Source organism: Nicotiana sylvestris, chromosome 1 (assembly GCF_000393655.2).
Source record: "Nicotiana sylvestris chromosome 1, ASM39365v2, whole genome shotgun sequence".
Classification (NCBI taxonomy): domain Eukaryota; kingdom Viridiplantae; phylum Streptophyta; class Magnoliopsida; order Solanales; family Solanaceae; genus Nicotiana; species Nicotiana sylvestris.
In genome coordinates, this window is record NC_091057.1 from 186,386,978 (window position 1) to 186,406,088 (window position 19,111).

Consider the following 19,111-nt stretch of genomic DNA (forward strand, 5'->3'; position numbering starts at 1 on the left):
ATAAGAGATAATTAATCTCTATATTGTTCACCTTCACCATCATTTGAAGTTGTTCCTTTGCACATTATACATTGGCTCAGTGATAAATTAGCTATTTTTCTACAACAGAAATCATTGAAATGCAAATTAAAAGATAAAGCATTTGTAAAGTGGAAGATGTGGAATCCTTCAAACAATCCTAGATATGGAAAGACATTCCACAAGAACGAATTCTCTGGACTGATTCTATTTCATTATCAGTTATCATGCAACATAATAGTTTTCAAGTGTTACAAGGGAACGTAAGACATCCCAAACTGAGCTCGTTCAAGTGATTGCTAGAATAAACAAGATACAAATGCCTCTAGTAACACGCGAAGAATAACACAAACCTGAGCTCGTTCAAGTGATTGCTAGAACAAACGAGATACAAATGCCTCTAGTAACACGCGAAGAATTAACACAAACCGAGCTTGTTCAAGTGATTGCTAGAACAAACGAGATACAAATGCCTCTAGTAACACGCAAAGAATAACACAAACCGAGCTCGTTCAAGTGATTGCTAGAACAAACGAGATACAAATGCCTCTAGTAACACGCGAAGGATAACACAAACACCACAAACAGACTCATTTTATTTTCCATTCCTAACCTAAGCAATCATCTCTCTGCCCTAGCAACCACAATAAATCGCCATAAGCTTGAATCTGATGTACAAAAATTCACTGTTCATATCTCGCCATAAGCTGGTACTATATTCTTCTAAGATGAATGGATAAACTGGGCCATGAAAGAAATACACAAGCATTAGATAAAGATAGAGAGAAAATATCCTTGTTAGCCATCCAATTCTTCATGCCTTCCCCAATCAGCAAAGCAGTATTCACTGAAATTGGAAGCGAAGGTTTACTAAACAAATGACAAGTACAATTAGCCTGTAAAAGAATCATTTTTTAAGAATCAAAGGGTTTTACAGAATTCTCCAAACAGAGAACTTGAGTTAAACCAACGACGTTGCCAATCATTTAGGTAAACAGATGCAAAAGATTTACTAGTAAACTGCCTCCTCAAATTTGGAGGGGACTACAACGACGATGAAGTTAATAGGCAACAACAGACAAGTAGCTAAAGTCCAAATACAACCTACTCATTCCTAATCACCTGTGTTAGTTAAGGAAATGTTACAGTATAGCAGTAATCCCTGCCTTTTGTCCTAGCAAAAATGACGCTTCCCAGCTTTCAGCCATGGTAACTATCAAGTCATATCCGAAACAAAAAACAAACCATCAAATGCCTTTGACATTCGAAAATGTTAAAAAGGCTGACCTTGCTGGATTGAACAATGATATATACCCAATGCTTCAAGATCTCTGCTACAATTGCTGGAGATGCTTGAACTCCTCACACTCCACTCCAATTTCATTCAGAGCCAAGAAAAGTTTTGGTACAATCTTAGCCATCATTAGCTTGAAACCAACTGAATTTGAATTAGCACTGTTACTGCAAATGGACGCATCTTTTCTAAGAGAGCCAATAAGGAATCCTTTCATGTATGCGTCACAGGCCTTGAGGATGTAATAACCACGCATCCTAAAGTGCTCTCTGATAAGCTCTTCAAAATCCTATTTCAGTCCAATATTTTCAAACAAATTATCATCAAATTGATCAGTTAACAAGAATGAATTGTTTTAACAGTAAACCATAGTGCCCAAGGTGATCAACACCAAACAAGTTTACAAACAAACAGTAGGAGCTATAAACAACAAATGCTCCCCATCCTTTTCTCCTAGTATTCATTTAAGAAAAAGTTGGTTTCATGACCTATTTTCCTCGGTGCAGATATAGATACGATTCTCACGCTAAAAATGTGAAATGTTGCAACAAACCCATGGAAAAACACAAAAATGAAATAAAAAAGAGATGTAAATGTTAGAAATATGGACTTACATTATCTAAAATACTTTATCTATGTTTTTAACTATTCCGAGTTTGATGGTACATAAGCAAGAGCCTAATTATAAGTGTCATTTATGGCTATAGGATCATGTATGTTGTGTGCTTGGTGGGTTTAGTGAGGCCGTGAGGGTAGGCTAAACCTGCTGAAGGGATATAGATAGAGATGAAGTTGCCCCATTGACGCTGACATCTTGAGGAAGGGATATAGAAGAGGAGAACTAACCCTACATCAATTTGAAAGGTGAAACAAGCATTTACGAAGGGAATTTTGAGTCAGAGGTCCACATTTTCATTTTTCTACCTGAGACATGGTACACTATATAGCAGTCCCAATCAAATGGATTAAATAACAAAGAAATGTCAAGCAGATAGCAAAACAAGCTGATCCAAGAGACACTAACTTCAACTGAGCTCATGAACAAGTACATGGCTAGTACGGTTGGTCCATCAGAAAATCCATAAAAAATGAGAGGACACTCCAAGCAGATGTACTCTGAAGAGTTATGGAATTACAGTTCTGTTATGGGGAAAAAGATATTGGTTTTGAAATTTCAAATAATGATGTTATAAGTTATAACTGGTTTCAAACACCTCAAAAACAAAGATGAAATCCAAAATGGAAAATTATCTGGGATGTCAACAGTAGATGTCGTAAGGGAAGGAGATTATCAGCTAGTCAACCATCTTGGCACATTAAACAAGGGAAAATGGCATGTCAAACTAGCACATATAAAATAGCATACCAAACATAAGAAGATATCAATTACCTTAGGGGGCCTCCTCATCAGATACATCATCGTCTTGCAGTTTAATAAGAAGGTATTCTCGTTGTAGGATAGCGAATTCTTTTCTCCTTCAGCTGTCCCAATCTGCTTGTCATAACCAGCTTCATTGAAATATGGCCTGGAATTCAAGACTAGCCCTTGAAGTGAAACTAGGACTTGGAGTATACTTGAGGATGAAGGATCCCAGACCTCATTCCCTCTGCCTGTCCAAGTATTTAAAAGGCTGAGACAAACTTTCCCTTCCTCGTACAAGTTTGGATTTATCCGCCAGCCACCAGAATGATAATATGCTGACTGCAATACAACATAAACATTTGAAAAACAAACTACAGGAATAAAGTTTTGAGGCAAAAGGAGATTAGAGATGCAAACTATGACCCTATATTCAAGGAAGCAATGTTAAGCATGCTTACTGGTGGAACATCAGGGTACTCAGGTGGAAGGTGGAAATCAAAGAAGAATAAACCATCTTGGTAAGGGGTCCCATATGCTCCAACAATCACTGCCCTTAGAAGATCCATGTGATCTTCATAAACACGTACATATATTCCATCTGATGAAACAAGTCTGAATGTTAAAGCTGATTATTTGATAACCAATCCCAACTAGTTTGAGATTGAGGCGTAATTAATGTATGTGAAAGCTGCTGGTGTAGCATGAATGTGAAAATCACAATTTCAAAGAACAATTATAAAATATGGAGAGATAAATCATATGATAATATACCTACTTATTTAAAAAAATGATAAAATACCTGGCAGGTTATTCTGAAGTATGTTCCAATCTTGTTGAACTTTCTTAAGCCACAAATATACCTACTTATTAAAAAAAATGATAAAATACCTGGCAGGTTATTCTGAAGTATGTTCCAATCTTGTTGAACTTTCTTAAGCCACTTCCTCCCCGCATTATTCTGCACATAAAGATCAACAAGGCTCAGTAGAAAACCTCTTTTAAATTTGAGATGGGATAGAACTACTCCTTGAGAGGGACTCGGAGTAAAGGATATTCACCAAGTCACTCATAACTAGCTCACCTTTAGTAATCATGATATGAATTAACCATGACATCATGCAACACCACACTGCCCTCTCCCACCCCCTGACCCAAATAGAAAAGGCGTGTTGTCTCTTTCTAAAACTAGTAGAGAAATGGAGAAAAAGTAGTGCAACACAAGCTATGAACCGTCTTGAAAATGGAAAAGAGTTATGGATTAAGGATTCTTTTAAAATTTAAGGGAATGAAGTACTTACAAGTACCAAACTATAGAATAAATTTTCTAAAAACATTAGCCAAGAAGTGGAACAATTTATCAGGAAGAACTCGGAGGCAAGACTAACCTGGCCACTTGCACCAAGAAAATGATGATCATAAGGATCTGTGGTGATATCAAAGCGTTTAAAACTATACATTTGGTTATCATGTTGATCTGAGGAATTTCCTATTCCTGGCTTCAAGTTAGCTTCAACGACATCCAACTCGGTGACCTCCATAGTGTCATGTTCTTCTCCACTTCCTGCAGCAGGTAGCCTTGGAGAATTATCAAGGTCTCCAGACCGTTGGGACCACGATTCATCACCGGTATATATTCTGGCCAATGCTCCCTCCCTTTCTTCATCTTCACTTCTGGAATCTAAGCTTGAAGAATCAGTCTGTTTGCGGCTCCTAGAAAATATTCCAGAGGCCAGCCTGGTCACAAATCCTAGTGCAGCCAGGGGAATAGCCAGAGCCCCATTCCTTCCTGAACTTTCAGTGGCCATGGTACTGTCTTCATCTTCAATACTGATGTCAGTAGCATTTGTTGTTCCAAGTTCCTGAAGGAGATCCCGTTATTCATTACATCATGCTAATACAAACATTAATACACTTGTTCTCACAGAGCTATTGGCAATAAGTAGTTAAGTACTATTTTAATTAATCTCCTAATCGACCTTCAAGATAAAATAAGACAAATTTTCTTCACATCTAATACATAATTTATATTAGTAAGACTGATGATTACTATCTGACAAGTTGTAAGTTAAGTTGCGGATATATACATCTACTGAAGTTACTTCTGTTTTATCAATGAAAAGATAAAATAAAATTAAAAAAAGAGGATAGAGAAAGAAGACATTTGTATCTACAAATGAGCTCCACCACTTGAAGGGTTACACTTTTTCATGGGATAACTAACACTGTAACACAACATTCTATGTGCTGGTGATGTGCACACCCTTCAGTTGAAAGAAAACAAAATAATTACCGTGGTCGTGGACATGGTCGTAAACGTGGACGTGGCAGGGGGCGAAACAATTATCGTCATTATGGTGGAAATAAATTGGAGAACAATAAGGGTTCTCAAATTAATCATTCAAAAGGTAAAGCTAGTATGTGTCACCGATGTGGTATGAGAGGTCATTGGGCACGCATTTGTCGTACGCCAGAACATTTTGTCAAACTTTATCAAGCCTCCCTCAAGAAAAAAGAAAATAATGTGGAGGCACACTTGACCTTTCAAAATAATGATGATGAAGCAGGTCCCTCAAATAAATATGATTCTAAGGCACATCTTGCATATAAAGATGATGATTTTGAAGGCCTAACAAATATTACTCATTTAGAAGTTGGGGACTTCTTTGAGGATATTGACTGAAGAACTAATCATCTTACTGGGGAATGAAGCTATAAAAGTTGTTATGTTTATGTTTGCAACTAGTTTATTTTTCTTGAGTGTATTTTCCTAATGCATCATGTGTTGCTAGTTTCTACATTTCTAATGTATTTCTTAATGTTTTTTTCCTGCTTGTCTTTCATATTTCTTATGATGTATTATTTGTCTTTTTTATGAAGAATATGAAAATTCCCCAGTCTTCAGTTGGACTCAAGATTAATAAAGATGATATATGTCTTCTGGATAGTGCTACAACACACACTATTTTAAAAGATAAGAGATATTTCTCTTATTTGGTAATGAAAGAAGCGAATGTTAATACAATATCCGGTAGTACAAGATTAATTGAAGGTTCTGGAAGAGCCAATTTATTACTACCAGGAGGAACAAATTTGGCTATTGATGAAGCACTATATTGTAGTAAATCTCAAAGAAACTTATTAAGTTTCAAAGATATTCGCCAAAATCTTCAATTGTTTCCCAGCTAGCTGCATCATCACCAACTTCACTTCCGCCTGCGATAGACTCATCATCATCACGATCAACAACATAAATTGCTTGAGGCCCAACCTGAAGAAACCAGAAAGGCAGCATCACAATATGAATTGAAACTCATGGAAACTGTTATAAGAATGTACTACCACCTTAAGAAAAGCAAATATGAAGAAATAAAATAAAGTACATTGTATTCTCTCTTGATGGTTTAATGTTAGTTATCAATGAAAAGTGTGCATCCATAAAAATCAGAAAAACAAGTCTGTCAGGAACAAAGATCAAGGATTTAAGCCAGCATGGTTAGTCCAAGTCCCTTTTTCGCTTTTCCCCGGTCTAACAGTGCAGAGAAGTATGAACTGACATATTGGTTTTCCAGTTTCAACAGTAAATACCCAGCCAAAAAGTCAACCACAGAAGAACCAATCACAGACATACAAGTTATAAATGATGATAGAAGAAAAAACATAAAAGGTGAAAGTTTCTTATTGGCCATGGAGTGATCAAGGGATTACCCTGAACATGCAATTAAAAATTGGAGAAAGAATAACAAATCTTGGGAAGTACCATGGATATCATCCCATCAGCCCACGTGACTTCGATGTCCCCATTTCTGAGTCCAGTGATATTCCCAACCCAAGAGAGATCCGAAAATTCGGAACAAGTATCATCACTTGGAGCGGCTTCTGCTTCATTGCATCTCGAATGTTGTTGCTTGTCTTCTTTGGCTTCAGTTGGAACCAACAAATGTTCTGATTCTTCTGCAGATTTCACCACAGAACACACTTTTGCTGGCAGAGAAACAGGTAACAAGCGAATAACAACGTCACCGTAACAATAGTCATAGTCGGGATGCCCCTCCAGTTCATATACACTTACTACCTCCTCTTTGTCAAACTCCTTGGGGTCCTCTGCCCTGGTAACTAGCTTTAACCACCTCACATAAGCTGTCCGTTCCTTTGCATTAACACTTTTCACAACCCCAACACGTCTAACATCATTAGGATCGTCAGCGTCATCAGCAGCTTTCTCTACCACATACTGTTCAGCAACAAATTCATGATCTCCTGGGCTTTCAATAGGGATCAAGGATGTAGATTCCAAACCTTTTTCTATTTTTCCATCCTGCCATGCAACATCAACAGAAGTCCTAGTATTCACAATTAGAAGAGCTCTTTCAAAATTCTCCTCTTTCTTACGAGCCTTTTTATCCCTCCTAATCACAACTTTGCGGATCTTTTTACGATGAAGGGGCCATGACTCTGTGCCTGATTCCTTGGAAACTGACGATGAATTAGCACATGTACTTGACTCTGCAAGGGAATCATGCTCTAAAGTTTCAGAAGTGACATTCTCAGAAGATTCCAGATGAATATCCATAGATTCACTATTCCCTGTTGACTCCTCCAAATTGACAACTTCGGAATCACAATCTGTTAAAGATTGAGAAGATTCTGATATAGTTTTGGTGGAGTCACAAAGTTGTAATTTCGACAATTGCTTGTCCAAGTCAAGAGATGATGATATTGGAAGTGAAGGAAGAAGACACCAGTCTCCTAGTTGCCAGATTGCATGAGAAAAGCAAGACAACAGTTTTAAGTTTTTTGGGTTCTGTTCTTCAGCTGGAGCAGTGGACGAATCGGGCCCATGTCCAGCAGATGCAATCCAATAGATGAAAACAGAACCAACAGTAACTTTAGTTACTGTACCTTCTACCCTATTTGCTTTCCACGAGCCAGATAACCACCTGGAGTTCTTGAAAACTGATGATGAGCTTGCTTTTACACGCTGACCGGGATAATAAGGAAAATGTCCATCTTCAAGGCCACTCCTACCAACTGGTTTAAGACGTAAGGGGTCAGCCTTCATAACTTTACAAACAGAACCATCATCAAACATCACAGTGACATTATCAAAAACATCATCAATCCTGCCCAACCAAGGGCCAAGGACAACATAATCGCCAACTGTAAAATCTCTAACACGTTTCAGCTCCTTAGATGAGACATTTTTAAAAGTAGATCCATCATGCGATAACAAATCAACAGATATATCGATATCAACCACCAGTCCCACTTGACCTGTTGGATCAGAAGCTGCAGCGACATAATCACCATGCAGAAATCCTCTGTCAATAACAATGACATTATCAATACTCTCTGTTGACTCAGACTCATCCATCCAGAGGACTCGAACATGGTCAGCGGTAAGAGGACCACTCTTATTGTTACTACAGTTTTTGTTCCCATCAGCAGTTTCCTCAGCATTTTCATTGGTATCCCTATCGCCTTCCGAGTTGGAATCACCATTGTCACCACCACCACCGTTATTTTCTTCTTCTTCTTCTTCTCCTTCTTCTTCTTCTTCTTCTTCTTCTTCTTCTTCTTCTTCTCCATCATCCTCATCCTCATCCTCATCCTCGTCATCGTCATCGTCCTCATCATCAGTTAAACTGCTATCTGAATCTGAGTCACCAGCAACTTCGGTCACAATCCCAATCTTACCATCAGTTTTGCTTTTCACAACATCTTGTCTGTATATATAGGAGACATTCTGTAAGTTCCGGAGAATCTCTTCTGGCCTGCATTCGGATCTAACTTCTGTATCAGAACTTGCCACATTTGCTAAAGAATCACCTTGTATCAAATTGCTACGTTCATTTGCATTTGTGATGGGCTCGGCATTACGGGAAGTATCATGATGTTGGTCAGCTTCCATCTAACAAGCACAGACAAGGATACTATAAGAAATTCATTCAAAAACCCTAGTACCCATCCCATAATTCAGACAAATGTCAAGTTTGTGTATGAGAGGAAAAGGACTGGACTATACACTTATGTTGGCTTATACAAATAAAACAAAACCCTAAAACCTGGCCATTTTGTCCGAAAATATCACAGAATTAAAAACTAATAAATCTATCGGTGCTAAGAATTATGAGGCAACAAAAGATGTAATTGACTATAGCTCCGCATATGCTGTTCGTTCATTTGAAATTTTAAAAAAGAATTTTCATTTTTTTAACAGGAAAAAACGAACCCCATTCGTAAAAGCAACTTCTCCAAAGTACACTACATTGCAAACTTTCAATGTTCCTCCGACAACAGCATCACTGCATTCTGAAGCTCAAAAGAAGCACAATCACAGTATGAAATGAAACGTTGTTTCTATCATAAAATCAATGACTCAACAAGTTATCTAATGTACCTATTGAAAACAAATAATGCTAACCAAATGAACCACCTAGGACAAGCTTCTTCTCTTTTTTAATGGTGGTAGTGTCCGAGTAAGCTTGTGCCCACCTCGACTATTCCATGGGTACCTGCTATCTCCCACCAACACAGGTATTGGGTAACTTTGTCCACCAACACAGGTATTGGGTAACTTTGTCCACCAAGGCTTGGTCAAATAGGGATTTTGAACCTCACACCTCATGATTCTCCTCCCACTTCGTTGACCATCAAGCCACACCCTTGGGTGCCCCTAGGGCTAGCTTAGAGCTGTGAAGATGGATTTTAATTTACAGAAGAGACAACGTATACTAGTATTGACTCAAAAAAAAAAAAAAAACTTTTAGAAATGCCTCTATCAAATGCCCCAATAACAACTAAACAGTTAAACTCAGTTAGAGTTCACCTCACCCTAATTATCTGATTAAAATAAGATTCTTATCAAAAATTTCATCTTTTCTCAGATTTCTACATCAGCCAAGCACAGCCTCCATCCAAACCCAAGCAAGAAAACAAATCCAGTCATTTAACCCTAGCTTCAACTTACCAGAATGACCCGATCATTATAGAAAATTTCCAATCAGACAGCCAAAAACGAGCTGTAAATGTTCCTTCCTCAAACACACATTTAACCAATAGATTTCCGCATACATCAAAAACAACAAAATACAACTAAATAAATCGCTACAAAATGTTCAAAGCAAGAAATAAGAATTTAATCTATTTATCCATTCAATTTCAACAACGTCAATGCCTTAAGAATTTAAATATAAACGAATATACCTTCGGAATCGGAGAATTAGCATATGAGAAAGGACACGAAGCTGGAAGCTATTGCGATTGCATTCAGAAATGAACGGCTATCTCTTCCACGGTCTATTGATCGTGAATGTGTGTGCTTATATGTGTATTTAAATTAAAATGTATATTCTTCAACGTCTGGAGAATGAGCTAAAGCGGTGAAAAGAGCCAAGAACCAAGCCGTGAGGTGAGGGGCAAAATTGTCATTACGTGCCGTATAAGTCTTTTTGATGGTATAGGTTGTCTTTAAATTACTCAATTACCCTCACCTTTTCTTTTTTTGACAATGACGCTTATACGTGATTAATTATTTATGTTCATTAATTTTATCCTCTTTTTCTGTTGAAATATTCTAATTATTTATGCTTTTAATTTTTTTTAATGTCCACTTAGAATATCGCTCCTGCTGAAAAAGGGATAATACTTTTCTTAATAGATTGGAAAAAGCAAGACAATTTTGTTACGAAATGAATGTCCCTCATCAAGTTAAGTATATTATTTGAGGGAAGGGGTAATCAAAAGTTTTTTCTCTTTTTATTTTGATTGGTTCAAGGTTAGTATATTGTTTGTTGAATTCTTATTGATTTACATCTCATTTTGTTATTGATGTAATAAGTAATTTTTTATATATTTTTGCGATACCAAAAATATGTATTGGTATAATGCATGAAATTCCTACAAAAAATAAGCATTTTCTATGAACATTAGATAAAAATTAAATGAAAGAAAAAAGTTTCAGTTTTGTGTATTTGAGTTTTTAATTTAAAACAAGACAAAGATTTACTAACTTTGCATAAAACAAAATTATATTCTTTTATGAAAAAATTATAACGAAAAGACAAAAATCATATTTTTCAATAACTAATAAAATCACATAATAAAAGGAAAGATAGTTCCAAGAATAGCAAAGTTATTATCATAAGGATGATTTATTGATTATATACACGTAAAGGAGGAATCTAGTAAAAACAATACCTATTACCGAATTAATACATAAAACTTAAAAAATAAAATTAATTTAACAGGAATTAAACAACAAAAACTTAAAAGCGTGAGAGGTGGCTTCGTTACCTAATTTGCCAAAAATAATTTTCATTTATTTGCTCCAAAATACAGTTACTGACTTATTGGGAGACCACTCATTTGAGCAAAAAATTGTTCACTTGTGAATTTAGTACTTTTTACAAAAAAAAATTAAAAAAGAAGGCAAAATAGCTTATGAAACGCTTAACTTCAACTTTTTTGTCCTTTAATTTTCAAAAAATTTCGTGTACTACTATCTTTCTTTGTTGTTTAAAATAACAAAAACTTATAGGGTTATTAGGTATTTATAAACGAGAGTATTAAGAATTTAAAATATATTTTTATACTGTTTAAGCAGAAAAAGGTCACAAAATCCCGAATATTTGAGGCGAAGAATTAATTTTTAGAAGGTTCATAATGTTTGAATGTGGAACTTGTCTGATTTTGACGTTGACATTAAGAGAAAATCGTAAAAGACGTTATAATTTAATGAATAAGCTGGAAATATAAATAATTTTAGTGTACCGATACATTTAGGAGTCAACTTATCTTTAATGTATTTTGTTATTATAATTATATGAGAAAGCCAAAATCAACGCAGTACCTTTTTTTTTGGTTGAGAAATTGGAAATATTTATTCATTAATGCTATCATAACAGTCATTTGATGCATTGGATCATGATTATACGCTATAATTACGTATTTTAGTCACTTATTACACTCTAATTTATTGCACTTTAATTGGGTTTGAGTTTTAATCGCTAGCGTTTTGTACTAAATATGTGTTTTATGCCATGTAGGAGTGATTCCGATCTATGTAGGCGTTATGGAATGAAATCGATCAATCTAGAGCTTTGAAGTCTGAGTAAAAGCCCAATACATTAAGTCGGGATAGTGTTCGGAGGTCGCGTACCAAGTCTAGATGTCAAAAGAAGATGAAATAATTTCACTCTGAGAAATTTACACTGTCGCGCCGCATGGGGCGCCGCAGTGTAAAAACTGGCCTGACAAGAAAAGTGAAGCCTGCTGATAAACTCCACAAGCGCGCCGTAGGGTGCGACACGCATGTACAAATTTTACAGAGCCAGAGTCCTATTTCACGCAGGAAAGGGTGTTTCGTCTAGGCCCGACCCTATTTGGTAAAAATACATATAAAAACGCTATTTTGAAGACTTTTGACTCATCTTAGACCTAGGGAGACCTGATATTAGACCTAGGGAGAGCACGGAGCCGTCGTGGAGGCCGAAATTCAGTAGATTCCATATTTCTTCCATCAAACTTAGTAATCTTTACTTTTTCTTGATGATTTGTTGTTTTGCTACCATGTCTATGTGGAGCTAAATTTTGCATTCTAGGGTTGTGGTTGTCATGAATATTGAAGTTTATTAATTATATTACCGTTAATTCGAGTTATCATCTTTGGTTGTTTTTCTAATTCTGTGCATAATTGCTTAATTGTTTGGCCAGCAGTTAAGTTTTATTTACTATCTATGCTATGCTTGGGAAAGCCGTATTTAGATTAGAGTAGAATTAGAGAGAGTTTGTTTCTGAACGCGTGGCTCGGGGAAAAATTTCGCGGTTAGGATAGGAATATACCTAACAGTCTTGCTTAGTTGAATACCGTATTATATTCGTTCATGATAGATTCAAGACCAAAGGAATATAGGGTTGATATATTATGAATAGACGGATAGTATTGTGGGAAGATGTTATTCATATAAAAATCCGGTTAATTAGCAACCATAGATAATCTGAATTAACGAGTGTGATTATTGAACTTAATAGGATTGATACACCGACCACAACCCTGGAATTTTCATCTCCTCTAAAGTAAAATCTCGTCATACAAAATCGCATTCCTGATAATTTAGTTGTTATTTATTTAGTTTCTGCAATAGTAGATTAATAGAAAAATATCACTCTTAAATATCTTGGACAATTAATTAATTTTAGTTTACTTAGTTAATGGTCAATCTAAGTCTCTGTGGGTTCGACATCAGTCTTCCGACTCACTTTATTACTTAACGATCACGTATACTTGCATGTGTGTTTGATCCCAACAAGTATTTGGCGTCGTTGCCGGAGAAAAAAAATTATACAGCTAGACCTGAAGGAGAATTAGTTCCTAAGCCTCTTGAGGAGAATAAGAAAGAAAAGCCAAAAATTGTGACAAGGCCACCACCTCCGTTTCCACAAAGACAGCAAAAGCAAAAAGATGATGTTATGTACAAGAAATTCCTAGATATTTTGAGCCAAGTGCGTGTAAAGTTGTGTTTGGTGAAAATTTTGCAGGAAGTGCCTAAGTATGCAAGGTATCTCAGAGATATTGTGGCAAACCAGCGAAGACATACGGAGTTTTAAACAGTTGCACTTACTGAAGAGTGCAGTGCTAGAGTTCAGAGTAAACTCCCTCCTAAGTTGAAGGATCCTAGGTGTTTCACAATTCCTCTGTCTCTTGGAAAATAAGAAGTTGGTAGAGCCACGTGTGATTTAGGGGCTAGTATAAATTTGATGTCATCCTTTGTGTTCAAGTAACTCGGGTTGGGGTGCTTAAACCTACTACAATCACTTCACAGTTGGCAGATAGGTCACTAGTTATGCCAGAAGGAATTATTGAGGATGTGTTAGTTCGAGTGGGAAAGTTTATTCTTCATGCTGATTTTATTGTTCTTAATTACAAGGCAGATGGGGAAGTACCCATTATTTTGGGGCGACCATTCTTAGCTACCGGTGGAGCGCTAATTGATGTTAGGGAAGGAAAATTGAATATGAGAGTTGGCAATGAGGAAATTACTTTTAATGTATACAAGGCACTTAAGCTCCCTAAGCATTATGAGGACTTATGCATAATTACGGTTGTAGAACTAAAGGGGATAGAGCAAAGTCCTTATGTGAATTGCAGTGGTTCGGATAGGACGACTGAGTTGGATGAGGTGGTGTTGCAAGCTGAGTGTGTAAGGATGAGTGAGAAAAGAGCCAGATATGAAAGAGGAGATCTTCTGAGAGCGTGTAAAAAGGTTAGGCTTAATGGGAGAAAGAAGAAGAGAAAGCGCCCAGCCTGAGTAGAGTAACAGTGTCGTGTCGCGACATTAACTCAGGCGCTTGTTGGAGGCAACCCATCTTTACTGTTTTCTTTTAGTTTTATTTTTTCTTATTATTATTGTAGTATTTATTTTTATTTTGTAGGATTATAAACATAGGAAGCAAAGTCATTGGAAGAGTGCAAAAGCGAGCTAGATGGTGAGAACTAAGTGCAGGGTGCCACACAAAGGACTATGTCTGGGGAAGTTTGAGTCCCCGTGAGCCGCTATGCTTCGGCCTTTGTCCTTTCAGGGAGTTTTTTGTCCACCCTTATTATTGTTTTGCTTTATTCGTGCATTGGAGACACTGCACTTTTTTAAGTGTGGGATGAGAGAATTCTCTAGATGATTAGTAGGATGTAGAAAAAATGTTAACTTCTTATTTGTGATTTAGTAATTGTGTAGTATTTTAGTGGCTATGAAAAAAAATCGAAAAAAAATATATAAAAAAATTGGAATCTTCCCGACGATGAATCTTCTAGACAGATTTCTTGAGGGATTTAAGTCTAAAGAAAAAGGACAAAAAGATTTTCTTTGTAGGTAGTGTAGCAATTCCTCCTTAGTTTTTCTTTGTGCCGCGGTTCTTTTCCAAGGATTTTGTTTGAACCGGCTGTAGTTAGTTTTATTTTTTTAGAAGTAGGAAACCTTGGGCTATGTTTTGAATTGAAGCAATATCTCTTAACTTTGTTATGCCTAGAGAATAGTGAGTACTTTGGTTGTGACGCTTAGACTCAGTTTTTGACTCTTGTATAAGTACCTTAAATTGTATGATCTTAACTTTGCTTAATTTCTTTGACTAGAGTGTCTTGATGAGTCCAATCCTGAGTGAGTTATGTGTCATGTGTGTGTAAGGTTTTGTATTATTCTGTGCATTACATTTGATGTCTAGAACTTGTCCGTGTGTTTGCAAAGCGAAATAGTAGTTTTGTTCAGTCTGGAAGTAATATAGGCATTTTTTTGTTGAGTCATATATATATATATATATATATTACCCGCCTAATTGTTATGTATCATAGTTAACCCCTTTGAGCTTGTAATCCTGTTTCTTTGGCAACCACATTACAAACCTTACCCATTTGTTTGAATTAACCATCTATTTGAACATTTTCACCTCTCATGAGTACTTGAATTATTATTGACTTTGAAAGTTGAAGTGTGGGGTGGTTGGTTTAGCTTTTGAGTGAAATTAATGAAATAAGGAGAAAGGTGCAGTGTTTTGAAAAAAAAAAGTAAGAGCCACTTAAAAAGAAAAGAAAGAAAAAATAGTTGTATTGCTGTGAAAAAATATTCTGTGATAGTGGTGACTTTTGATGTAATTGTGCTTAAAGAAGTGGGATTAATATATATTGATGTGAAAGTGGAGTTATGGTTTAACATAAGTGTGAGATTTTAAATGTTAAAGTGTATGTATTAAAGTGATTAGGGAGGTATAGTCACTATTATATCTAAATGTATCCTACCCAATCCGCAGCCTACATTACAACCAAATAAAGTCATACTTGATCCTAGACTGAATGAGCTTGATTAGTAGAGTAGTATACTACGGGCAAGTCTATGGTGTATCTTTTGTAGCATATGAATGTTATTTCTGAGAGTGAGTGAATTCCTTCTATCTTGAGTTCCTAATTGTTTGTAAATTTTATTGTGTGTGAAACTAATCTCTCTTGATGTGTGAGGGCACTTGATTCATGAAGAAAAGGTAATGTCATTGACCTCTATGTTAGAGTAAGTGGGTGAGTTGTTAATAATGCGTGATACTTGTGAGTTAAACCTTGAGGTGAAGATGTTACACGCTTGCGTTTAGTCTATTATAAATATTCTTGATATGATGAGCTAGGAGAGCTATTTAAAAGGTCGTGTCTTTATAAAGTATAGTTTCTCGTAGAACGAGCAACGGTTTAAGTGTGGGGTATTGATGATAGGCTATAATTACATATTTTAATTTACTGCACTTTAATTGAAATTGAGCTTTAATCGGTAGCATTTTGCACTAAATATGTGTTTTATGCCCTGTATGAGTGATTCTTATCTATGTAGGCATTATGGAATGAAATCGATCAATTTGGAGCTTTGAAATCTGAGTAAAAGTCCAATACATTAAGACGAGATCGTGTTCGGAGGTCGTGTACCAAGTCTGGATGACAAAAAAGGATGAAATAATTTCACTCTGAGAAATTTACACTGTCACGCCGCAAGGCCCGGCGCATCAGTGTAAAAACTGGCTTGACAAGAAAAGTGAAGCCTGCTGATAAACTCCACAAGCGCATCGCAGGGTGCAGCGCGCCTGTACAAATTTTTACAGAGCCAGAGTCCTATTTCGCGCAGGAAAGAGTATTTCGTCTGGGCCCGACCCTACTCGGTAAAAATACATATAAAAATGTTATTTTGAGAACTTTTGACACATCTTAGACCTAGGGAGACCTGATATTAGACCTAGGGAGAGCACGGAGCCGCCGTGGAGGCCGGAATTCATCACATTCCATATTTCTTCCATCAAACTTAGTAATCTTTACTTTTTCTTGATGATTTGTTGTTTTGCTACCATGTCTATGTGGAGCTAAACTTCGCATTCTAGGGTTGTGGTTGTCATGAATATTGAAATTTATTAATTATATTACCGTTAATTCGAGTTATCATCTTTGGTTGTTTTTCTAATTTTGTGCATAATTGCTTAATTGTTTGGCCAGCAGTTGAGTTCTATTTACTATCTATACTATGCTCGGGAAAGTCGTGTTTAGATTAGAGTATAATTAAAGAGAGTTTGTTTCTGAACCCGTGGCTCGGGGAAAAATTTCGCGGTTAGTATAGGAATATATCTAACAGTCTTGCTTAGTTGAATACCGCATTATATTCGTTCATGATAGATTCAAGACCATAGAAATATAAGGTTGATATATTATGGATAAACGGATAGTATTGTGGGAATATGCTATTCATATAACAAATCCAATTAATTAGCAACAATAGATAATCTGGATTAACGAGTGTGATTATTGAACTTAATTGGATTGATAAACCGACCACAACCCTAGAATCTATATCTTCCTTGGTTACGTGTTTAAATTTCTCAATAGTAGTTGTAATAGGAAATTAATACTTTTTGTTTTCTTGGACAATTAATTGATTTTAGTTTGCTTATTTAACGTCAATCTAAGTCTCTGTGGATTCGACATCCGACTTTCGAGTCACTTTATTACTTGACGACCATGTATACTTGCGTCTGTGTTTGGTCCTAATAGATCATTACATACTGACGATTGGCCTTGCATGGCACTGAGGTTACCAAGCTTATCTAATTGTCTACATACATAAATAGAAACAAACTTCATATAAACTTCACCATCTTTGTGCGCCAGCATCCTGTTCATGACAAAAGGTGGTGGGATAGCAAGACGACTAAGTTTATTAATATTTAGATGCCTTGATGCTTCTTTGGCCAAAAGATGTGCTACTTTATTCCCTTGTCGGAAGTTGTGTCTGATCACTAACATGGACATTCTTGATATCTGTTGCATCCCGCATTTTCGTATGTTAATGTTTCGTCGTAAGTTAATCGATGTAAGTTCGGGGATGGGATTATTTTGAGATTTTAAGTATTATGCTATTTTAAACAAGTGATAAGTAAATTCATGAAGGTGATAAGGGAAGCAAGTCAAAGAAAATAAATTTTCGTCCAAGTTGGCATATTGGAATAAAATACGGCCCGAGCTAAAATACTCGGTATTTATGGACTAGTGTCATACGAGGTACCACATGACCATGATAGTAAGGTGTATGAGGTATGTGAAAAGTGATAATATTTTAAGTAAGTGGAAATAATTCTCAATTATGCGGGTAATAGATTAATTACCGGGTAACGAAATATTACCCGGTTAACTAATAAGTGGATAAATTTAATTAATTATCCAAAAGGGTAACGTGGCTAAAACACATGGCCATTTAAGTGACTCTTAAGTCACATTGAAAGGTGGCAAAATGGGAGGAATTATTGGTGGCCAAGTCATACATAAGTGGGGCCCACAACCTACAAAATTTGGCAAAAGGCAAAACAATTATTGATGTCAACATTCAGTTTCAACTAAATACATTCATGGGCAAGGGCATCAAGAACTTAACTACATAATGACCAAACATGCAATCCTAAGATGGTTCAAACAAATGAAACACAAAACAATTCATGTCAGCGTTCTGCTTCATCTGATCGTATCATCATCTTTGGTGGAAGTTCTCTTTTGTTTCCTTGTCCAAGACCTATGCGATGGAGGTATTGAAAGGGATATAGAACCGGCTCAGGTATGTTAAGGCTATCCCTTCTTTCTTTTGGCACGATCCATACGATATGAACGAAACGCGCAAATGCACAAATTCCATATATGACTCTACTCATAGAAGTATTAGAAGTGCCTATGTTCTTGAATTTTCATATGTCTTATTATTCCATCGTTTGTTCATGGGTCTCAGAAAATACGTAAAATAATTTTATGATGTTAATCAGAGGTATAATGGTCTTATAACGTACCGAGAGATTTTGTTATAGTATTTCATATGCATTTCATGCATTTATACATGTACATTGACCCATGACTCAGACGGCGTTATATACGCGTATATATGTATATATATGTATATGGGATATGGGAAAAGGTTACGGCATTATATACGCACCACCACCTGATCAGCTGGTATATGATGATGATGTTGCCCACAATGGCTGAAATATGATTCAAACAGCGTTATATACGCGTATATGGGTATGTATTCAAATGGCGTTATATACGCATATATATGTATGTATTCAAACGACGTTATATACGCGTATATATGTATATATATATGTATATGGGATATGAGAAAGGTTATGACGTTATATACGCATCACCACCTGATCAGCTGGTATACGATGATGATTTTGCCCACAGTGGCTGATATGATATGACGGGATGCCCTCAAAGGCTGATGATGTTATGAAACATGTACCTATGCATGACATTACATTCATACGCATATGCATGACGCTGAAAGTAATTTATGATTTACAAAGTTATTCAGACTTACAAGTTGAGTCATGTACTCTATATTTCTTCCATGTCTCTTATGTATGTATTTATGTGC

At 36.2% G+C, this 19,111-nt stretch overlaps 1 protein-coding gene across 1 annotated transcript; it reads right to left on the minus strand.

The window, feature by feature from the left end:
- Window positions 1-912: 912 nt before the first annotated feature.
- On the minus strand, window positions 913-10,038 carry LOC104231458 (probable ubiquitin-conjugating enzyme E2 23). Its single transcript, XM_070157825.1, has 9 exons — window positions 9,879-10,038; window positions 6,433-8,583; window positions 5,835-5,943; window positions 4,760-4,776; window positions 4,061-4,534; window positions 3,564-3,633; window positions 3,134-3,273; window positions 2,703-3,014; window positions 913-1,601 (listed from the first exon to the last, which is right to left on the minus strand). Exons 2-9 carry the CDS (start codon window positions 8,581-8,583, stop codon window positions 1,353-1,355), a joined length of 3,522 nt encoding a protein of 1,173 aa, XP_070013926.1. The 5' UTR covers window positions 9,879-10,038; the 3' UTR covers window positions 913-1,352.
- Between the last annotated feature and the right edge of the window lie 9,073 nt (window positions 10,039-19,111).

What these genes read in the sequence shown, in the direction of transcription:
- LOC104231458 (XM_070157825.1), bottom strand. Translation starts at nt 8,583, where the DNA reads ATGGAAGCTGACCAACATCATGATACTTCCCGTAATGCCGAGCCCATC. An exon ending in CTGATGGGATGATATCCATG is followed by an intron (nt 5,944 to 6,432) that starts GTACTTCCCAAG and finishes TGGTTTCTTCAG; the next exon opens with GTTGGGCCTCAAGCAATTTA. An exon ending in TGATGAGGAGGCCCCCTAAG is followed by an intron (nt 1,602 to 2,702) that starts GTAATTGATATC and finishes GGACTGAAATAG; the next exon opens with GATTTTGAAGAGCTTATCAG.